We start from the raw sequence: 16568 nt of genomic DNA on the forward strand, positions 1-16568 counted from the left end.
AACCCTCATTGGCATTTTTTTTATAGAAGAAACTCCGCAAGCACCACGAGTCCTAGCTGGGACTCGAACTCGGATGGGCTGGCAGCAACCTCAGCTGCCCAGCCAATGACTCGACGCCCCGTCCTCGACATGCATGGTTGGTGGTGGGTGGAGGCGAAGGCTTCAATCGGGAGGGGAAAAGTTCGAGGTGGTGTGGGTTTGTGGACTGTTTTTTGTGTGACCTTCTCATTGGGGCTTGGGTGAGAGCATGTGTGGTGGTCTCGTTTGGGCCTCACATGGTGGTCATGTTAAATATTGGACTGCAATAGACAGAGACATTTTGCTAGTTAGGATGACATTTGCGAATGACACGGCTGGCAATTTTAGTGTTTGAGGATGGCATTTTTTGACAAAAGCATGTCACTTTATTTATTTTATTGCTTTTTCATCCAAAAACTGTCACTGTCAGATCTTGATCATGTGGCTATGAGAGGGTTCATTTCCTCCTAGGGAACAGTCGCTAGATTAGGTCTATCTCTATAAAATTGCATATATAATAGTAAGAGTATACATTGAGTATTATAATGTAGAAAAGGAGCTAAAAAGAATTTTTCTTGCTAAGTTCTTTGTGCTTTGCCACAATGATTAACTTTAATTTGCACAAAAATCCTATTAAATTTTCTAATGATTAACTTTGCATAGAACTAACCAAAATATAACATCGAAAGGAGCAGTAAATTTAATCTACACAGAATTAAAAAGGTGAAATACACGGAAGGAAAGATACATATTTGAAGATAAACTAATTGCTCCAAGTTAGGAAAGAGGAGCAATTGCCTCCAATTGATTTAGCAAGCAAGTAGTGCAATAAAACAGGAGAGGAGACTGGCCTATTGATGCAAAATCAAAGACAATGAAAAAACATCATGTGTTAGATGGTAAAAATCTAAACTAACCAAAATAATACAGTGAATCCTGGAATGCAAATCTATATCTATATCTATACCTACTAATAAAGCAAGCTGCGTTTCGTCAAGTTTTTTCATCCGTTCACCGCTGAAAAGAACTTTTTTTGCTATCCAAGGTGGTACTAATTTTTTATGCCTTTGTTTGCTAAAATAGAATTTCTGTACGTGGGCCGCGCGCTCTGGCCCAGCGAAGCCAGCCCACTTATTTGTCTACCCACGCAGTTGATAAAAGACTATTTCCCGCACACGGAGACAAATAGTGGAGTTTTGCACAGGACAACCAATATTGGGCTAGCCCATTTTTCTTTGTTTCTGTGTTTTACTTCTATTATTATTGTTATTATTATTATTATTATTATTATTATTATTATTATTATTATTATTATATCTCGTTTTTCCCTTCCAATTTTATTTTAAATTTATTATTAATTTCGTAAATTAAAAATTCATAAAAAACTTTAAGAATTAAGAAACAATTTGTTGAAAATGTTCAAAATTCCAAATTTTTCTTGCTATTTTGTAAAATATTCAGAACATGCAAAAAGTTTCCCATTTTTGCAAAAAGACCATACTTTTCAAAATTGTTCGAGATGTCTAAAAAGAAACTGGCATTTCAAAAAAATGCATCAAATTAAGAAAATATTAATTTTTTATTTAAATTGTCACAACTAAAAATGTACTTCGTGTATAAAAGATACACATTTTCTAAAAATCTTATGAAACACATGTTCCAATTTTAGAAAATGTTCAAAAATTCAAATAATGTTCATAGTTTTTTGTCTGATTTTCGCACAGGACAACCAATAGTGGGCTGGCCCATGTTCTTTGTTTCTGTGTTTTACTTCTATTTTATTCTCCTTTTCCATATCTCTTTCTTCCCTTCCAAGTTTATTTTTCTTTTAGAATTTATTTCTTAAATTAAAAACTCTTAAAAAATTCAGACTTAAGAAAAACATTTTTTTGCAAATGTTAAGAATTCCGAAATTTTGTTGCTATTTTGAAAAATATTCAGAACCTGCAAAACAATTCCCATTTTTTAAAAAACAATTGTTGTTTTTAAAAATTGTTCGAGATGTCTTAAATGAAAATGGCATTTCAAAAATGCTCCAAATTCGAAAAATATTCTTTTTTAGTGAAATTTGCACAATTAAAAATAATGCTTTGTATAAAAGATACACGTTTTCTAAAAATCTTAGGAATTTTCGACACATGTTCCCGTTTTTAAAAAAATGTTCACAAAGTCAAATAATGTTAAGTCTGAATTTTCGACACATGTTCCCGTTTTTTAAAAAATGTTCACAAAGTCAAATAATGTTAATATTTTTATAAAAAAAGCTGGTATTTTCAGAAAATGTTTGTGAATTTAAAATATGTTCCTTTTCATATTTTCTTCGTATTTTTCTAAAGTGTACATAATTAAAAAAAATTATTCCATATTTAAAAAATTGTTCATGTCTCCTAGAATAATTAGAAACTTCATACCTTAAAATCCTCTCGATCGAAAGGATTGAAAGGAAAGTAGATTGAATAACTCATGTGCCTTATCTGACATACGGTGACGTAACAAAACTCTTAAATGCCCTCGATTAATGAATGGAAAAATAGCGGATTGATTCTTTCACACGTGGCGAAACCGAGAAGCTAAACATCCTTTTTTTCATGTGCACATAAGATTCTGCTTGCACATATAATTGTCACTGACTTTAAATGCATACTATTTATCTCCCGTTGCAATGCACGGGCATATGTGCTAGTAAGATCCTAAAAAGAATAAGATCTGTAGTAGTGAGATGGAAGAGACATCCTGTGGTCCGTACCTCGTGACTCACAATGTATAGCCAGCGTTCCAGCCGGTGTAGGAAGGGACAAACCTGCATTATGGAGGGTGGCCCGCTGCTCCCTTCACCTCCGTAGCGGGCTGGTCGTCTGCCTCATCAATTCTGTATACTCCCTCCGGTCCTTTTTACTCTGCACATTGGTTTTGCCGAAAGTCAAACTTTGATAAGTTTGACCAAATTTATATTAAAAATTATCAGCATCTATAATATTTAATAAATATAATATGAAAATATATTCCAAGATAAATCTAATGATATTGGTGTTGTTATGTGAATGTCTATAATTTTTTATATAAACTTGGTCAAAGTTGGATGAGATTGACTTCAGACAAACCTAATATGCAAAGTAAAAAGGACCGGAGGGAGTACATGCACCTGGTGTTTTGACTTGTGAGGAGAAGAAGGGTCAAATCTGGCTGGAGGCCATGTAATCGATGGGTTGTGGGGAAGTATCAAGCGTTACAACAGCAGTAGCTCTGAAGAAACTACCCCGCAAAAAAAAAAGCTCTGAAGAAACTAAGACAAGAATGAATTACGTGGTTTCACCATCATCGACAGCTACGGGGCCTGAACTTGCTGAAGAAGACTACCTTCCCCGCAGTAGAAGCTCGGCCCTGAATCAGCTAGGGCAGCACCCTGTTGAATGCTCGCCAGGGAAGGTGGATGAAGCGCTCCTCCAAACTGTCTGCTGTCAACGCCCGGTCTTTTGATGCCTTTAGGAAAACCAGGTCCAGACTCCAATCTGGCCGTCAACAGGCTCGGTCCGGGTGGAATCCAGCGGAACAAACCTCCAGCCGGAGATACCTTGGCCGGAACGAAGACAGAGTTGTAGCGATGTTGGGAACCACACCAGCAGCGCGAACATAGCCCGATAGAATACCAGAGAGCAGCAGAGGTGATACAGACCGACGCTCGTGTCGGGGGAGCTCCCTGATGCAGAGATCGAAACCCATCCGCCGCTTCCTACAGAATAGAAGGAAAAAGATGGTGTTAGAGGTAGTGAGGGGTCATCGTTTTATTAGGGGATAGAGGAGTCCGTGGTTTGCGCCTGCAAACGGTTGAGAGTTAATGAAACGTCGTGCGTTCGCTTTGTTCTAGAGGAGTTTGTGGTTTACGTCTAGAAATGGATGGGGGCTGGTAACAGAACGTCGTGCTTTATGTCTGCTCTCTAGGTTGTAATTGTAATTGAATTGATGACATGGCATGCATGCTGATGTGGAGTATGTGCATGTTGAGAGAATGCTTTGTAGTGGGGATCAACTTCTTAAGAATGTAAGATTCCCATAAACCTTTCAGGTTGTTTTCGGAACTACACGATCCCTCCATGTTGAAATGATTTGATTTGTTGCATTACTATTATTCAAGTGGGTGAATTTTTCACCACGTCAATCGTTTTCCGTGTGAGACAGTGAGGGTTTGCCGGGGTCGTCGGTGGCGAGGGTTTCGGGTGGGGAAATTTTCGGGCTGCTGCGGCGGGACTGCGCACTGCAGGAGGAATGTTGTGTGCTCCGGACTGGCCTTCCCCGATCGGCCTCTATTTGGGCTTTGGGCTGGTAGCAGCAAACTACGCGATTCTTCTACGTGCTTGCATTTTCTTCTTTCAAAAAAAAAACCCTGCTTGCAACCTGAAATCATTTGCAAAGCCTTTTGGGATTTCATTTGATGTTGTCGAATGGTCAACAAAAAAATTCTAACAGAGCAAACCTCGCGGCTTCTCAAGGAAAACCGCATATACTCACATACATGCAGATACACTCACCCTATGGACGGAAGCACCTCCGAGATATTGAGTCGTCACAATATCTTGATATTGACAAAGTCACCAGAGACACCTCGTAGTTGACAGAAACGTCTTCTCCCACTAAACGAACATCGCCGAAAAGCATGAAATAATTTCAAAATTAAATAAATGAGATTTCCACTACCAAGTCTAGAGCTTGATCTCTGGTGGGTTGGTTCCACCATCAGAAACCTAACGGAGAGGAAGCCAAGACAAACCTTGCTGACCCGGGAGGTGCGCATGATGTGCTCTGGCTCGTCCGACGGGAGGTGAAAGAAGACCTCCTCGAGGAGCTCGTTCGGTGGTGGCATGCATGGTGGGTGAAGGCGGCGAGGGTTTGGGATGGGGAAATTTTTGAGATGGGGAATCCGACAGGTGGGGCAGGGACGTGAGTAGTGCGGTGTTCTTGGTTTTCTCTGATCGGCCTATTTTAGATTTTTGACAATTTCCAGGGTAGTGGTAATATGAGCACCACACGATTCTTCCACATGTTGGAAATTGAAAGACAAATCAATGAGAGGGGTTATGATAATTTAAGTAATTTTAGTATCAATTTTTTTCTTTCAATTTTCCCGTGGTGGTATGACGATAGCATTTGTAGTCCAAATAATATTGCCAAGTGGTCAACAACAAAATTGTTTAGTTTAGGAAAAAAAAGAAAACCTCGCGATTTCCCCCAAGAAATAGAAAAACAATAATTTCTTTAAATGTTGTCCTTTTATAACATCCATATTTTGTGTTTCCCTATTTTCTTCAAATGTTGTCATTTAAACATCTAGTTCCATGTAAAACTCTGGTTAAATTAGTCTGCCTAGTTATTGAATTTATTTTCCTCGATTTTTTGCAAAGTGAGCTGATTTTTCCAAAAATATTTAATTGTTTTTTTCTTTTGGATTCCATTGTATTTCAAATTTTTGTTTTTCGTGGAGTGCTATGTGAGTTTGACACCTGAGCAATGAATATCCAACCCCTATAAAGTTGACAGGACAAAGTTAGACTCTAGCAATAGTCACGAACCACAAAATAGCTTTTTTTTCATTTTGAAGAAACATTTCCAAGTACTCAAGTAGTAAAGTTCCATCACATTGTCCCTCTTCCTAAAATATCAGGTTATGTCAATATTCATGCCATGACCATAAAATCTCATGAAATGGATGGAGAGCAGGTGGGCAGGTGGTCCTTGGAGAGGATCTCGTGAGAGTTTTAGGTGCTAGCTGAAGGCTTCGGTGGCTTGAGGTCGGCGACACGACGAGCTCATCATAACAGAGGGAGAAGGAGCTTGGCATCAGGGTTGCACAAGTTAGGAAGGAGGACAAGCTTATCACGGTGCCTGGGTGAGGAGCTTGGCGTCAGGGCTATGCGAGGTTGAGGTGACCAAAGGAGTGACAGGTGGCTAGATCACGGCTAGGGTTTCGGCTATAAGGGAAATGTGTAGGCGATGCACTTTTTTTTTGTTGTCTACCTCAAAGTAAACCTATATCTTTGATGGTGGTAATTACCCGGAACTCCATGAATCTTAGTTACTTCGGGGGCCCTCTGATCCTGAATTTTTGTTCCGTGGAGTTTGGGCCCACTCCTTCTTGGAGTCAATGGAGCTAATAGTAGGAGTATTCCTGAACACACCTTATATAATTACTATATAACCATATTTCTTTAGGAAGCGATGGTTTTCAAAATTGTCTCTAGTTAGTGATATCCTCGAGGAGGGGTTTTCAACAATCCTTGACGTTTGAGGCATTGACATTGTAACATTGTGCATATCTAACAATCCGAGGCGGTATTTTGCAATATTCTCTAGACAAGCCTTCTAAAAAACCGACAACCTATTAAGCCTTAGTAGTCTACACTGTATATTAGGTGCCGAAACCCTAATTTATTCTCGGTCTCTCCCACCCATCGCCCATCAGAGGTTTCTTACGTTTATGTCACATAAACAGGTTTGACAATGACAACTTCTTACAAAACCGAAAAAGAAATAATGGAAATAGAAAAAAAATTAAAATGCACAATAATTAAAAAACAATAAAAATGCACAATAATTAGAAAATTATAATAGATTTATTTTTCTACACGTTTTTCAAAAATCCCATAACACATATTTATGGTCTATGCGATTATCATACATTATATATTTTTCTTAACTATTTTAATGAATAATCATTAATCTGTAAGAAGATACATGATATATATATAATGGTTTGTTTAAAAAATATCTTGATTAATGTCAAATAAACAGAATTTTTCAAATGGGTCTTCAACCTATGTTATTTCTACTAATTGTCCACTCCAAGTCAGTAAAAATCACTTATAGTGCATCAATGGTAAATATGGTCTTGACACTCAAACCGATAATCCGACTAGCATAAAAATTACGGGATCAAACTTTGACCCCATTAATAATTTCAAACTATTTATTTTATGATTATCAGGTATTTTGTTTATGTATGGAGCAATATCTTGGCAATGTGTATGTAGCATTTTAGAGCATTACCTATACCTTGACAGTGTATAGGTACCATGCTAGAGAATCCACAAAGGTATAATCACTTATTGACTTTTTGACAAATATATTTGGAAGTACTACTTTTGATTTATTTTTCTAAATGCCGTGTGTCATGGAGCCTGGAATCCATTATGCCTTTTTTGTACTTGCTGGATATTCTCAAATACAGTAGACGTGTAGTGTATGCTCCTAGTGCTCTTTTCAGAGAAATAGTTTCAGTTCAGTGTTACTCATGTAATCATGTATCCTGCTGATAAGGATTTACCGACAGAGAGAATTTTGACCAACTTATTGTTGTCCAGGCAACATGGAGGCATGGCGTTCGATGATGGAGTTCGGCTGAAGCCTACATATACAGGCCCTACTCACTGTATATTTGATCGATATATAACATAACCACAAATCTCACCAAAGCTCCGATCATTCACCATGCCTAGTCTGGACACCCCTCTTCTATGCACATCTAGACCGTCCCTCTTGTGACCGGTCTTTTTTTTTTTACGGAAAGAGGCCGCAGAGGGGCAGTTTCATTCGTCGAAACACTGCAAGTTAGAGATCTTCAGGCTTGTAGCCACTTACATGAAGTTGCAGGCAGTGAATCAAGAATCTTTGCAAACTGCAAGTACTTGGACAACATAGGTTGCAGCAGAAATAAACAAACTAAATAGAAATCTTCCATAATTCCAAAATTATATATCTTGGCAACATGCCACATACTGTTACAAATTTTCTTTGCAAGATTGTTAAGAGAATTCTGTCTTTCTTCTTCTGACAGGGACAGGGACACGATGTGCCAACTGTATATCAGGCCTAGTCATGACATATGTGTCCCTCCCTTCTATCGATTATAAAATCGCCTCTGAATTCTTGATAAATATTTTTTGTTATTTGGTAACCATAGGAAAGCTTAATAGTGGATCTTAAATTTTGTAATGATCCTCACTTGTTAAGATACAATCTATACCCGCTATAAAGTATATGGAGGAGAGATTAGGCAGTTAACTGCAGAATTCTGTATACTAAATCTTTCATGTTCAATAAATAACACAGGAAGCTACTATGTGAAAAATAGAGGAATACCAGCATCCTGAGTCCCATCCACATAACAGATTACCATGTTAACCTTCAGAGTGAATCCCATAGAGTCGAGTCCAGCACATAGCGGTTAGGATCATATTCCACAACCCTAACAAACCATTACAATTACCTAACAGCACATATCCCATCGAGTCACACAATTTGATATGGGGAACAAGAGACTGCAGAAGAACAATGGCCACATAATATGTGTCACCATGGTGGGGCGGGATCAATCATCACCATCTTGGCATATTGCTCGACAACATTTCAGTTTACATGCTATACTCTTCAGTACATTGCTTGCTGGATAAAATAAGGAACTGCATGCTATACTTTTACTCTTGAGTAACATCAGGCACTTGACCTCTAGCATTAATAAAATTCAGAAAATTAATTGAGGCATACCAATGAGCCAGCATGCAGAAACCATCATCATCTCTTGGCAACAGAAATCACTAGCTCTAAACATGCCATCATCAATGTTCTCTGTTTTGTCTCAAAGCTATGAGAGCAAACTGTAGAGTTTCTACAATGGCAAGACAAAACTAGTGCCCACAGTACATTTTCAAGCCAATTCAAAAACTAAGCACATAACTGATGCTGCAAGAAATTGGAGGTTCATTACGAGATAATTCATTAGCCTGCTTACACACCATTAACGCGGGGAAAATCTCAAGCTTGCTGACAAAATCCAACAACATTATGAAAAAACAAGCACCACTGCATTAAAACAGCTACCGAATACTGACACTGATTGCAAGACCCATGCCGTCTTCAAATAGTCATTTCTCATGTTGCCTGCTGCCCTTAAGCATACTCAACCATACGTTGTCAATGTCTTGCAGGGCCTCACCCTTTCTGTAAACATGGATTTATCAGTGTGATTCCACAGAAGACGTGGTACTATATACAATTGCACCCTTGGGTTGGCGTAAGCATAATTAGATGTAAAATTCGGGCGTACATAACACTCAAAGTTTGCTCAAGCACATATATATCCGAAAATGATACATAAAAAATAACTGCCCATCTGACTAAACAATCAAACTTTTAAATTGTTCCACCAACTGGTATATTAATTATTTAAGACATACCTTGTCGATTGTAGAAGCTCATGTATGGAATCAAAGAACGGAATTTTTCTCTCTTCCATAGCTTCTTCCACCGTAATGTCTTCAAATTAATCTCGTAGATGCCAAGATCTATGTTCACGAAAATGATATCATGGCCCTCGACAGATCCAATAACACTAATTCTTTTCTTGGGATTTTGAATGGGGAGAAGTTCATTTAGATCGATGACTTTATGCTGAGTCCATGACGCAACTCCGTTGGAATCTATCAGTCTTGACCATAGATAGAGGGTTAACCCGTCCAAGTGTGCTAACCCCAAGCTGCCATCCTCCAATGCCATGAGGATAGCGGGCCAGACAATGGCCAACCTCGTAAGCGGCACATCAATCATTGATAAGCAATTAGAGCTCAAGTCGTACTTGAGAATTCCTACACGCTCATCGTCATCTGTAAGCCTGAAGTGAAGTGCGTCATCAACGAGGACAGGAGGCAGTGCATCGATTTTTGGATCGCCTGCGAGAAGATAAAGACCAGAGCACTGCTTGCTCCAGCCATCAAAACGAGAATCAGAGCACGCCCTGCTCCTCCCATCAAAATGAGAATCAGAGCACTCCTTGCTCCACTCGGGCGTCACCGGCGAGGACACGCACGCGTGTGCAACACAATCACCATCATCCTCATTCATGTCGAGGCCGATGAGGACAACCCGGAAGGGGCCCTCATGACACGCACGGTGGTCACATCCCCTCACAGCGCAGAGCACCGCAGCGCCAACATAGCCAACGGGCGCTTCCAGCTTCATCTGGCGGCCTGTCATGGGGTCCCAAACGATGAGCCCAGTGTAGTCCCCGAGGAGGACTCGGCCATGGCGGCAGTCCCACGGAGTGTACTGACGGTCCCAGCCATCGCCGTCGGGAACGAGCGCACCGAATTTGGTGGTGGAGACGAAGTTTGCCACGGGGTCATCCTCCTTCGGGCCGCTGCAAAAGAACCAGTTGTAAAGGAATCCCAGCATGGGGGGAGCTCCATGGAACTCGCGGTAGAGGCCGCGGAAGCGAGCGCCGGAGAGGAGGCCGAGCCAGAGCTTGCAGGCGAGGGAGGCGCGCACGAGGTGCTCCGGCTCGTCCGGGGGCAGGCGGAGGAAGATCTCCTCGAGAAGCTCGTCCGGCAGCGCCGGTGCCGGCCTCGTCGTCGTCGTCGGCGGCGGCGGCATGGTTGGGGGTGGGTGGAGGCGAGGGTTTCAATCGGATGGGGAAAAGTTTGAGCTGGGCAACATGCGGGGGGCATGGGCTCGGCGTGGGCTTCTCCAGTTTCCGCTGCTGTGTTAAAATTTTCAGATTTTGACGACGTTTTTCAGGCTATCAGCAACTTGAAATGGTTTGATTTGCCAAATCATGGGAGTGCCATGAAATATTTTCCTTCTCAAATTTTTCGTGATCGTACAACAACAATAATTATACTTTAATATTATGTCGTCCAACAATCAACAACAAATCTCTTTTAAACTCCATTGAGAAAAAAAGATCCTCGATCGCTCCAGCGGGCGGCCAGGGAGCGGAACCTAGCCACCGCCAGCTCCACCCCACTGTCCCCCGGCAGGCATCGCCGAGCAAAGCCCGCGTGGCTCGGCGGTGGCGGGGCCCTTCCTCCTCCCGCTCCGGGGCAAGCAATGTGGGCTGGTCACATAGAAGGGAGCTCGAGCGTGCCGGCGCTCGGGGCGGTGCAGCGAGGCAGCGATGCATGGAGCGCGGGAGGTCGTTGCCAAAGTGGTGCCCCACGGCATCAAGCGGAGGCGCTGAGCCTAAGGATGATAATTTTACCCATGAGCATGGGTACCCGGCCCACATGGGTAGAGTTCCATGCACATTTTCGTGACTATGGGCAGTGCCCCAACCCTACCCTACTAGTCATGGGTATGTCATGGGTATGATTTTGTGCCTATAGGTATGTCCTGCTCCTGCCAATTATATTATTGATGGGTAACAGTTAACATGTGTTATATATAAGCCCTGAAACTACCTGAGTCTTTGTATGTAAGCTCCGTGCCCCACCCCATCATCCCAGTAACAAATTCTGCAACAATGGAAATCTTCTGGTGGTCGATGCCTCTACAACACATGAAATTGTCATGGTGGTTCTTACCTGCAGCTCGAAACCATGGTGGTTCTCAACATTGGGCGGTGCTCCTTTGTAAAGTGTCATCATGGTGCTTGTTAGGGCATAGCGGCTCACGCTACGTTCGAACGACCATTGATGGATTTGGCGCCTCGTGTTAGAGGTTGCCCGTCAGTGGTCTCCACAAGGTGGTGGTGGTTGTGGGCGCTTCTTCTCCAATGTGCACCTTTGATGGTGGTGGTTATTGGTGGTCTTGTCGGCACCGGTGTAGGATGATGTGCGGCTAAGGCGGTGTGGGAGCTTGGGTGAAGAAAAAGAAAATATTTTCTTTTAATTAACAGTGCAACTCTTTCCCTCTAATGAATGTTGGAATCCTGCCATTTCCAAAAAGAAAATCTCTAAGGAAGTTTGTACGTCGCCCCCTTCCGGCTAGCCCCATAGATCCAAAGATTTTCCCATGATTTTATATTTTCTTTTACCGATGGCTACCCCATCTAATTTGTCAAGTGTCGATTTAGTCACATTTCTGTCCTTTCTTAGGATGTACTCGTGTGTCTCAGAGCGGATCTACTGTCATAAAAGACAAAGCAACCATCAATCAAAAATGTAAACAAATCAATAATCAATCAAAATTGTCACCAACAGCCCAGTCAATTCATCATGTTCCAATTTCGTTCAACCTTCATCGCCTCCATCCCATGCTTTACCACGCCAAGAAAACTAGGGGAAAACCGCCCACTACAACCCACACACGCGTGCAATGTTGTTGTCTGCGGCGGTTGCACCAACATGGTTGGTGGTGGGTGGAGGGGAGCGTTTCAACCGAGAGGGGGAAAGTTTGAGCTGATGTGGGTTTGCGATCGGCTTTTGGTAGGCTCTGTGTGGGGAGTCCAATAGGTGGGGCCTGGGCGAGTGTGTTGCTCTCGTCAGGGCTACAATACAAGGCCTATGCATTGACTACACGATTCTTCCACTTGCCCACAACTTGAAATGATTTGATTTGTTGTTTTGCAATTATTCAAGCAATTTAAAATTTTCACGGCATTATCTGTGTAAGACCAAGGCGCAACCCCAAGAGTGAGATGGGGACATCAGGGCTAGCCGCGATGAGTTCGAGTCTGGAATGAGTGGGAGATGGAGGGCGTTGCGAATGGCCGCGGTCAGTAAGAGCGAGGCAGGAGCGAGACTGGTGTGGGAGCAAGGAGGGTTGTCGACACCGAAGAAAGGTTGGGTTTAGAGGGATAGGGCAAAGGAGGCGGCTTGGCGGAAGGGATGACGAGGTGGGGCACCGCCGCCGGCCATGGTTGGTGGAGGTTCTCTGAGGCTAGAGGAAGAAGATGAGCCCTAGGATTTACATCCAACAATCTGCACCGATTCAACTGAATGCACACTGTTTTACAGGCGGCAAGGCCGCCCTATTTGATTTGCCAAAGAATGAGAGAGTCATGATAACTTTAGTATCACGATCCCTTTTTGGATTTTGTCGTGGCGGTATGACAACAACATTTGTACATTCATTTGATGTTGTCCAAAAATCAACAAAACATTCATTTATATCAGAACACAGAAGTTCTACAAAAAATATAAACTAATAAAAACAAAGAAACTCCAATATAATTGCTTATTGGTCACTGTATATTTTTTCTTCTATGGACAATTGTCAAAATCTAAGCTTGGCCCCCACCTTTTTATGGGTTTAATTGGGTTCGTACAAGGTCAAAAACCATCTGGATTTCGGATGGCGACACTTCATATGAATGGAGAGAAGAAGGAAAAAAATATAGCAGGGAGAAATAAAATTATCCCAAAATGCTAATAAGCTTCTATGATATTAAAATTCAGAATATTGTAGAAAAACATTTGGCAAAAAAATCTCAAAAATTGATACTGAAGTTACAGATTTTGAGGCTTAAGAGCCAATTACGTGGATGTGAGTGACTCTTACCCACTTCAGTGTACCCTTGCAATCTCTGATCAAACATGAATTTTTTTTAATAGAAGGAGGAGCCATTTATTGCAAATTCAAACAAATTTTACATCTAAGACTTTGAAGTGCTTGTGAAAAAAATTGCTCAGCCTGGGCAACATTGGGCACTGCATAGCCCTGAGCCGAAGTGAACTAGTACAGCATGCAGAGGGGTTAATAGACAGCCTTTTCCAAAGTCTCTAGCAAAATTATGTTCAAGTCAGCTAATCACAATGGACAACTGAAGAGAACTAGTGCATTAAGAGGAGAGCTGACAGCAAGACAGCTTGCCATAATCATGTTGTTGATTCAGAGAGGCCTCTGTAAAAAACTTAAACCTGCAATGTTCATGGCAATTGATCATCAACATCCATTGTTGCTCTTCGCAGTTGATCTTGCTGCCCAGTGGCACCTGCCTCCGACGCTGAATTGCAGATCACTGCATTGTAACATATGAATATTTCCATCCCACTACATGGACATTGCAATCTACTATTATGTCCACTGTAGGCCAAAAGTATTCAACAAGTACCTGGCAGTTTTCTGGACCTGCTGAAGCAATGAAAACATGTATGAGAATATGAGATCATCAAGCAGACATGTAGTTTGCATATCCTGTACTTCGCTAAACATATGGCTAAAGATTCAGTTTCCATGCTATGCTCTTCAGTAACATTGCTTGCTAAAACAACAACTACAGTAACATCAGCACTAACCTTTTTTAGGGTGACAGGTACCACTAATTAAACCCACAAGATTAATTAGGATACATCAGCAGGCCATCATGCAGAAATCATCATTATATCAATTCTTGGATGACAAAACCACTAACTCTAGATATACTTTCATCATCTGCTCAGCAATGGTACGAGATGAATTTAAAGAATGGATCAGAGCTGGAAGAGCAAACTGTGGAGTTTTTAAAATGATAAACTTTAGAGAAGGGTGAATCCCCCTCTGCAATCAATTTTTAATAAGAGGAAAACCCAGGGCTGTTACAATACTCGTTATAATAGATGTACGTGCACATGGTTCAATTTTTTTTTTTTAAATCATCTCCTCTCTTTTTTCGGCAGAATAGTTTCAGTTCAGTGCTACTCATTGTAAGGATTTACCAATGGAGTGAGTTTTGCCTATGAACTTCAATGTTTTCCAAACAAAATAAATACCATGTCTTCAAGTACAGGAATTACATTCAATGGTGTCTCAAAATCTTCAAATAAAGTTTGCCGACAAAACCCAAAAACATAATGAGAAAACAAGCACCACTGCACCAAATCATCTACTGAACAGTGACATAATTCATCGCCAGTCACCTCCAAGTTGGTTATCCTACCCTTAAGCATATTCGACCATGCATTATCAATGAATCGCATCACTGGGGCTCACCTTTTCTGCAAACGATATATTTGTTAATGAGATTCCAAAAAGGAGCTGATATGATACTATATAAAATTGCAAGGCATAAACATAATTGGGTGTAACATTGGAGTGCTACATATCACCCAAAGTTTGCTTGAGCAATTCCAGCGAAAAAAAGAAGTTGGCTTGAGCACACATATCTATCTCTCTAAACAAATTAGAAACATCAAATATTTATTTTTATCTGATTAAACACTAAATATTTTCCCCCGCTTCCACTAAGTGATATACCTATAGTACTTATATATAAGATTCCCCTAATCACAAAAGAAAGACACAGAGACGCACCTCGTGGGTTGTAGAAACTCATGTACGGAATCAGAGTAGGGAATTCTTCTCTCTTCCATATCTTCTTCCATCTTAGTGTGTTGAGATTGATCTGGTAGATACCAAGGTCTGTGGTCACGAAAATGATGTCCCTGCCCTCCACAGATCCCATCAAGTCAGGTCCTTCCTCGGGGTTTTGAATGGGGAGACTTTCCTTGAGATCGATGACTCTATGTTGAGTCCATGATGCAGCTCCGACGGAACTCATTTGCCTTGACCACAGGTATAGGATTAACCTGTGCATATATGCAAAACCCAGACTGCCATCCACATTCTCTATGAGCATAGAGGAGCCGTCACTCAGTGATAGGCCGTTAGAGCCTAAGTCCGGTAGATGAATCAGTGATAAGGCTTGAGAGCCCAAGTCGTAGCACAGAATGGCTATGTCATCTTCACCACTAAGGAAAAACATGAAGTAGAGTACGCCGTTGACGAGGACAGGGCGCATTAGCACAATGCATCCATGCTGACCTGCAAGTTCAAGATTGCATGTCTCGACCCACTCATCCTCATCACAATTACTCCTATGAGAATAAGACGACGGATTACTCACGAACGAGTGTATAACACAACCAACTTCAGTATCTTTCGTGCCGACGAAGGCCACCTGGAAGGGGCCCTCGTGACACGCTCGATGGTCACAACCGCTCACGGCGCAGAGCACCGCCGCCCCATAGCTGTCGAACACATCGTAGGGCGCGTCCAGGTCCGTCCGGCAGCCCGTCACGGGGTCCCAAACGACGAGCTCCTCGTGTCCCGCATACTCATCACAAAGGAGGGCACGGCCATGACGACAGTCACACGCCGTGTAGTCCTTCCAGTGGTTGAAGGGAATGCGCGCGCCGAATTTCGTGGTGGAGAAGAAGAGTGGGACGTCATCTTCCTGCGCCGAGCCAGAGTCTGACAGCGTGTTATAAAGGAATCCCAGCATGGGTGCATCTCCATGGAACTCACAGTAGCGGCTGCGGAATCGAGCGCCGGAGAGGAGGCCAAGCCAGAGCTTATTGGCGAGGGAGGCGCGCACGAGGCACGCCGGCTCATCTGGCGGCAGGCGGAGGAAGACCTCCTCGAGGAGGCTGTCTGGCAGCCATGGTACCGGCGGCGGCGGCATGGTATTTTGGGGGCGAGGGTTTGGAAATTTGGATCGTGAGAGGTGAGGGGAAAGGGTTGAGCCTGGGGAGAAAAGGTTTAGCGGACAGTTCGGTTCGGTTCAACCAGGAACGCATGGGCAGCATCCGACAGGTGGGCCCAGAGTGGCAGTGAGATTAGGCTGCTCCTGCTGTTGCTCGGTTTTCTTCTCCACATGAGGATTTTCTCGACGATAATTTCAAACAAATGAAAAAAATACGGAAAATAAATATTTCAGGCATGTTAATTGGCTTATATGAATCTTTTCAAATCCTCAACATCCTACAAAACAATAGATTTTTTCTAAAAAAATCTGATATATATATATATATATATATATATATATATATATATATATATATATATATTTGTAATTTCGAAAAACCAAA

At 42.0% G+C, this 16568-nt stretch overlaps 2 protein-coding genes across 3 annotated transcripts; both read right to left on the bottom strand.

The window, feature by feature from the left end:
- Window positions 1-8520: 8520 nt before the first annotated feature.
- On the bottom strand, window positions 8521-10516 carry LOC123082628 (uncharacterized). Of its 2 annotated transcripts, none has more exons than XM_044504931.1 (2): window positions 9243-10516; window positions 8521-9002 (listed from the first exon to the last, which is right to left on the bottom strand). In XM_044504931.1, exons 1-2 carry the CDS (start codon window positions 10432-10434, stop codon window positions 8998-9000), a joined length of 1197 nt encoding a protein of 398 aa, XP_044360866.1. In that variant the 5' UTR covers window positions 10435-10516; the 3' UTR covers window positions 8521-8997. The 2 variants fall into 2 exon arrangements, with proteins under 2 accessions (XP_044360866.1, XP_044360865.1); XM_044504930.1 differs by having other exon boundaries at window positions 8521-9006.
- Window positions 10517-13421: 2905 nt separating this feature from the next.
- On the bottom strand, window positions 13422-16203 carry LOC123082630 (uncharacterized). The gene is made up of 2 exons (XM_044504932.1): window positions 15013-16203; window positions 13422-14696 (listed from the first exon to the last, which is right to left on the bottom strand). The coding sequence occupies exons 1-2, from the start codon at window positions 16160-16162 to the stop codon at window positions 14665-14667; spliced, it is 1182 nt and encodes a 393-aa protein (XP_044360867.1). The 5' UTR covers window positions 16163-16203; the 3' UTR covers window positions 13422-14664.
- Window positions 16204-16568: the final 365 nt, after the last annotated feature.

This window comes from Triticum aestivum, chromosome 4A (genome assembly GCF_018294505.1).
Source record: "Triticum aestivum cultivar Chinese Spring chromosome 4A, IWGSC CS RefSeq v2.1, whole genome shotgun sequence".
Classification (NCBI taxonomy): Eukaryota; Viridiplantae; Streptophyta; class Magnoliopsida; order Poales; family Poaceae; genus Triticum; species Triticum aestivum.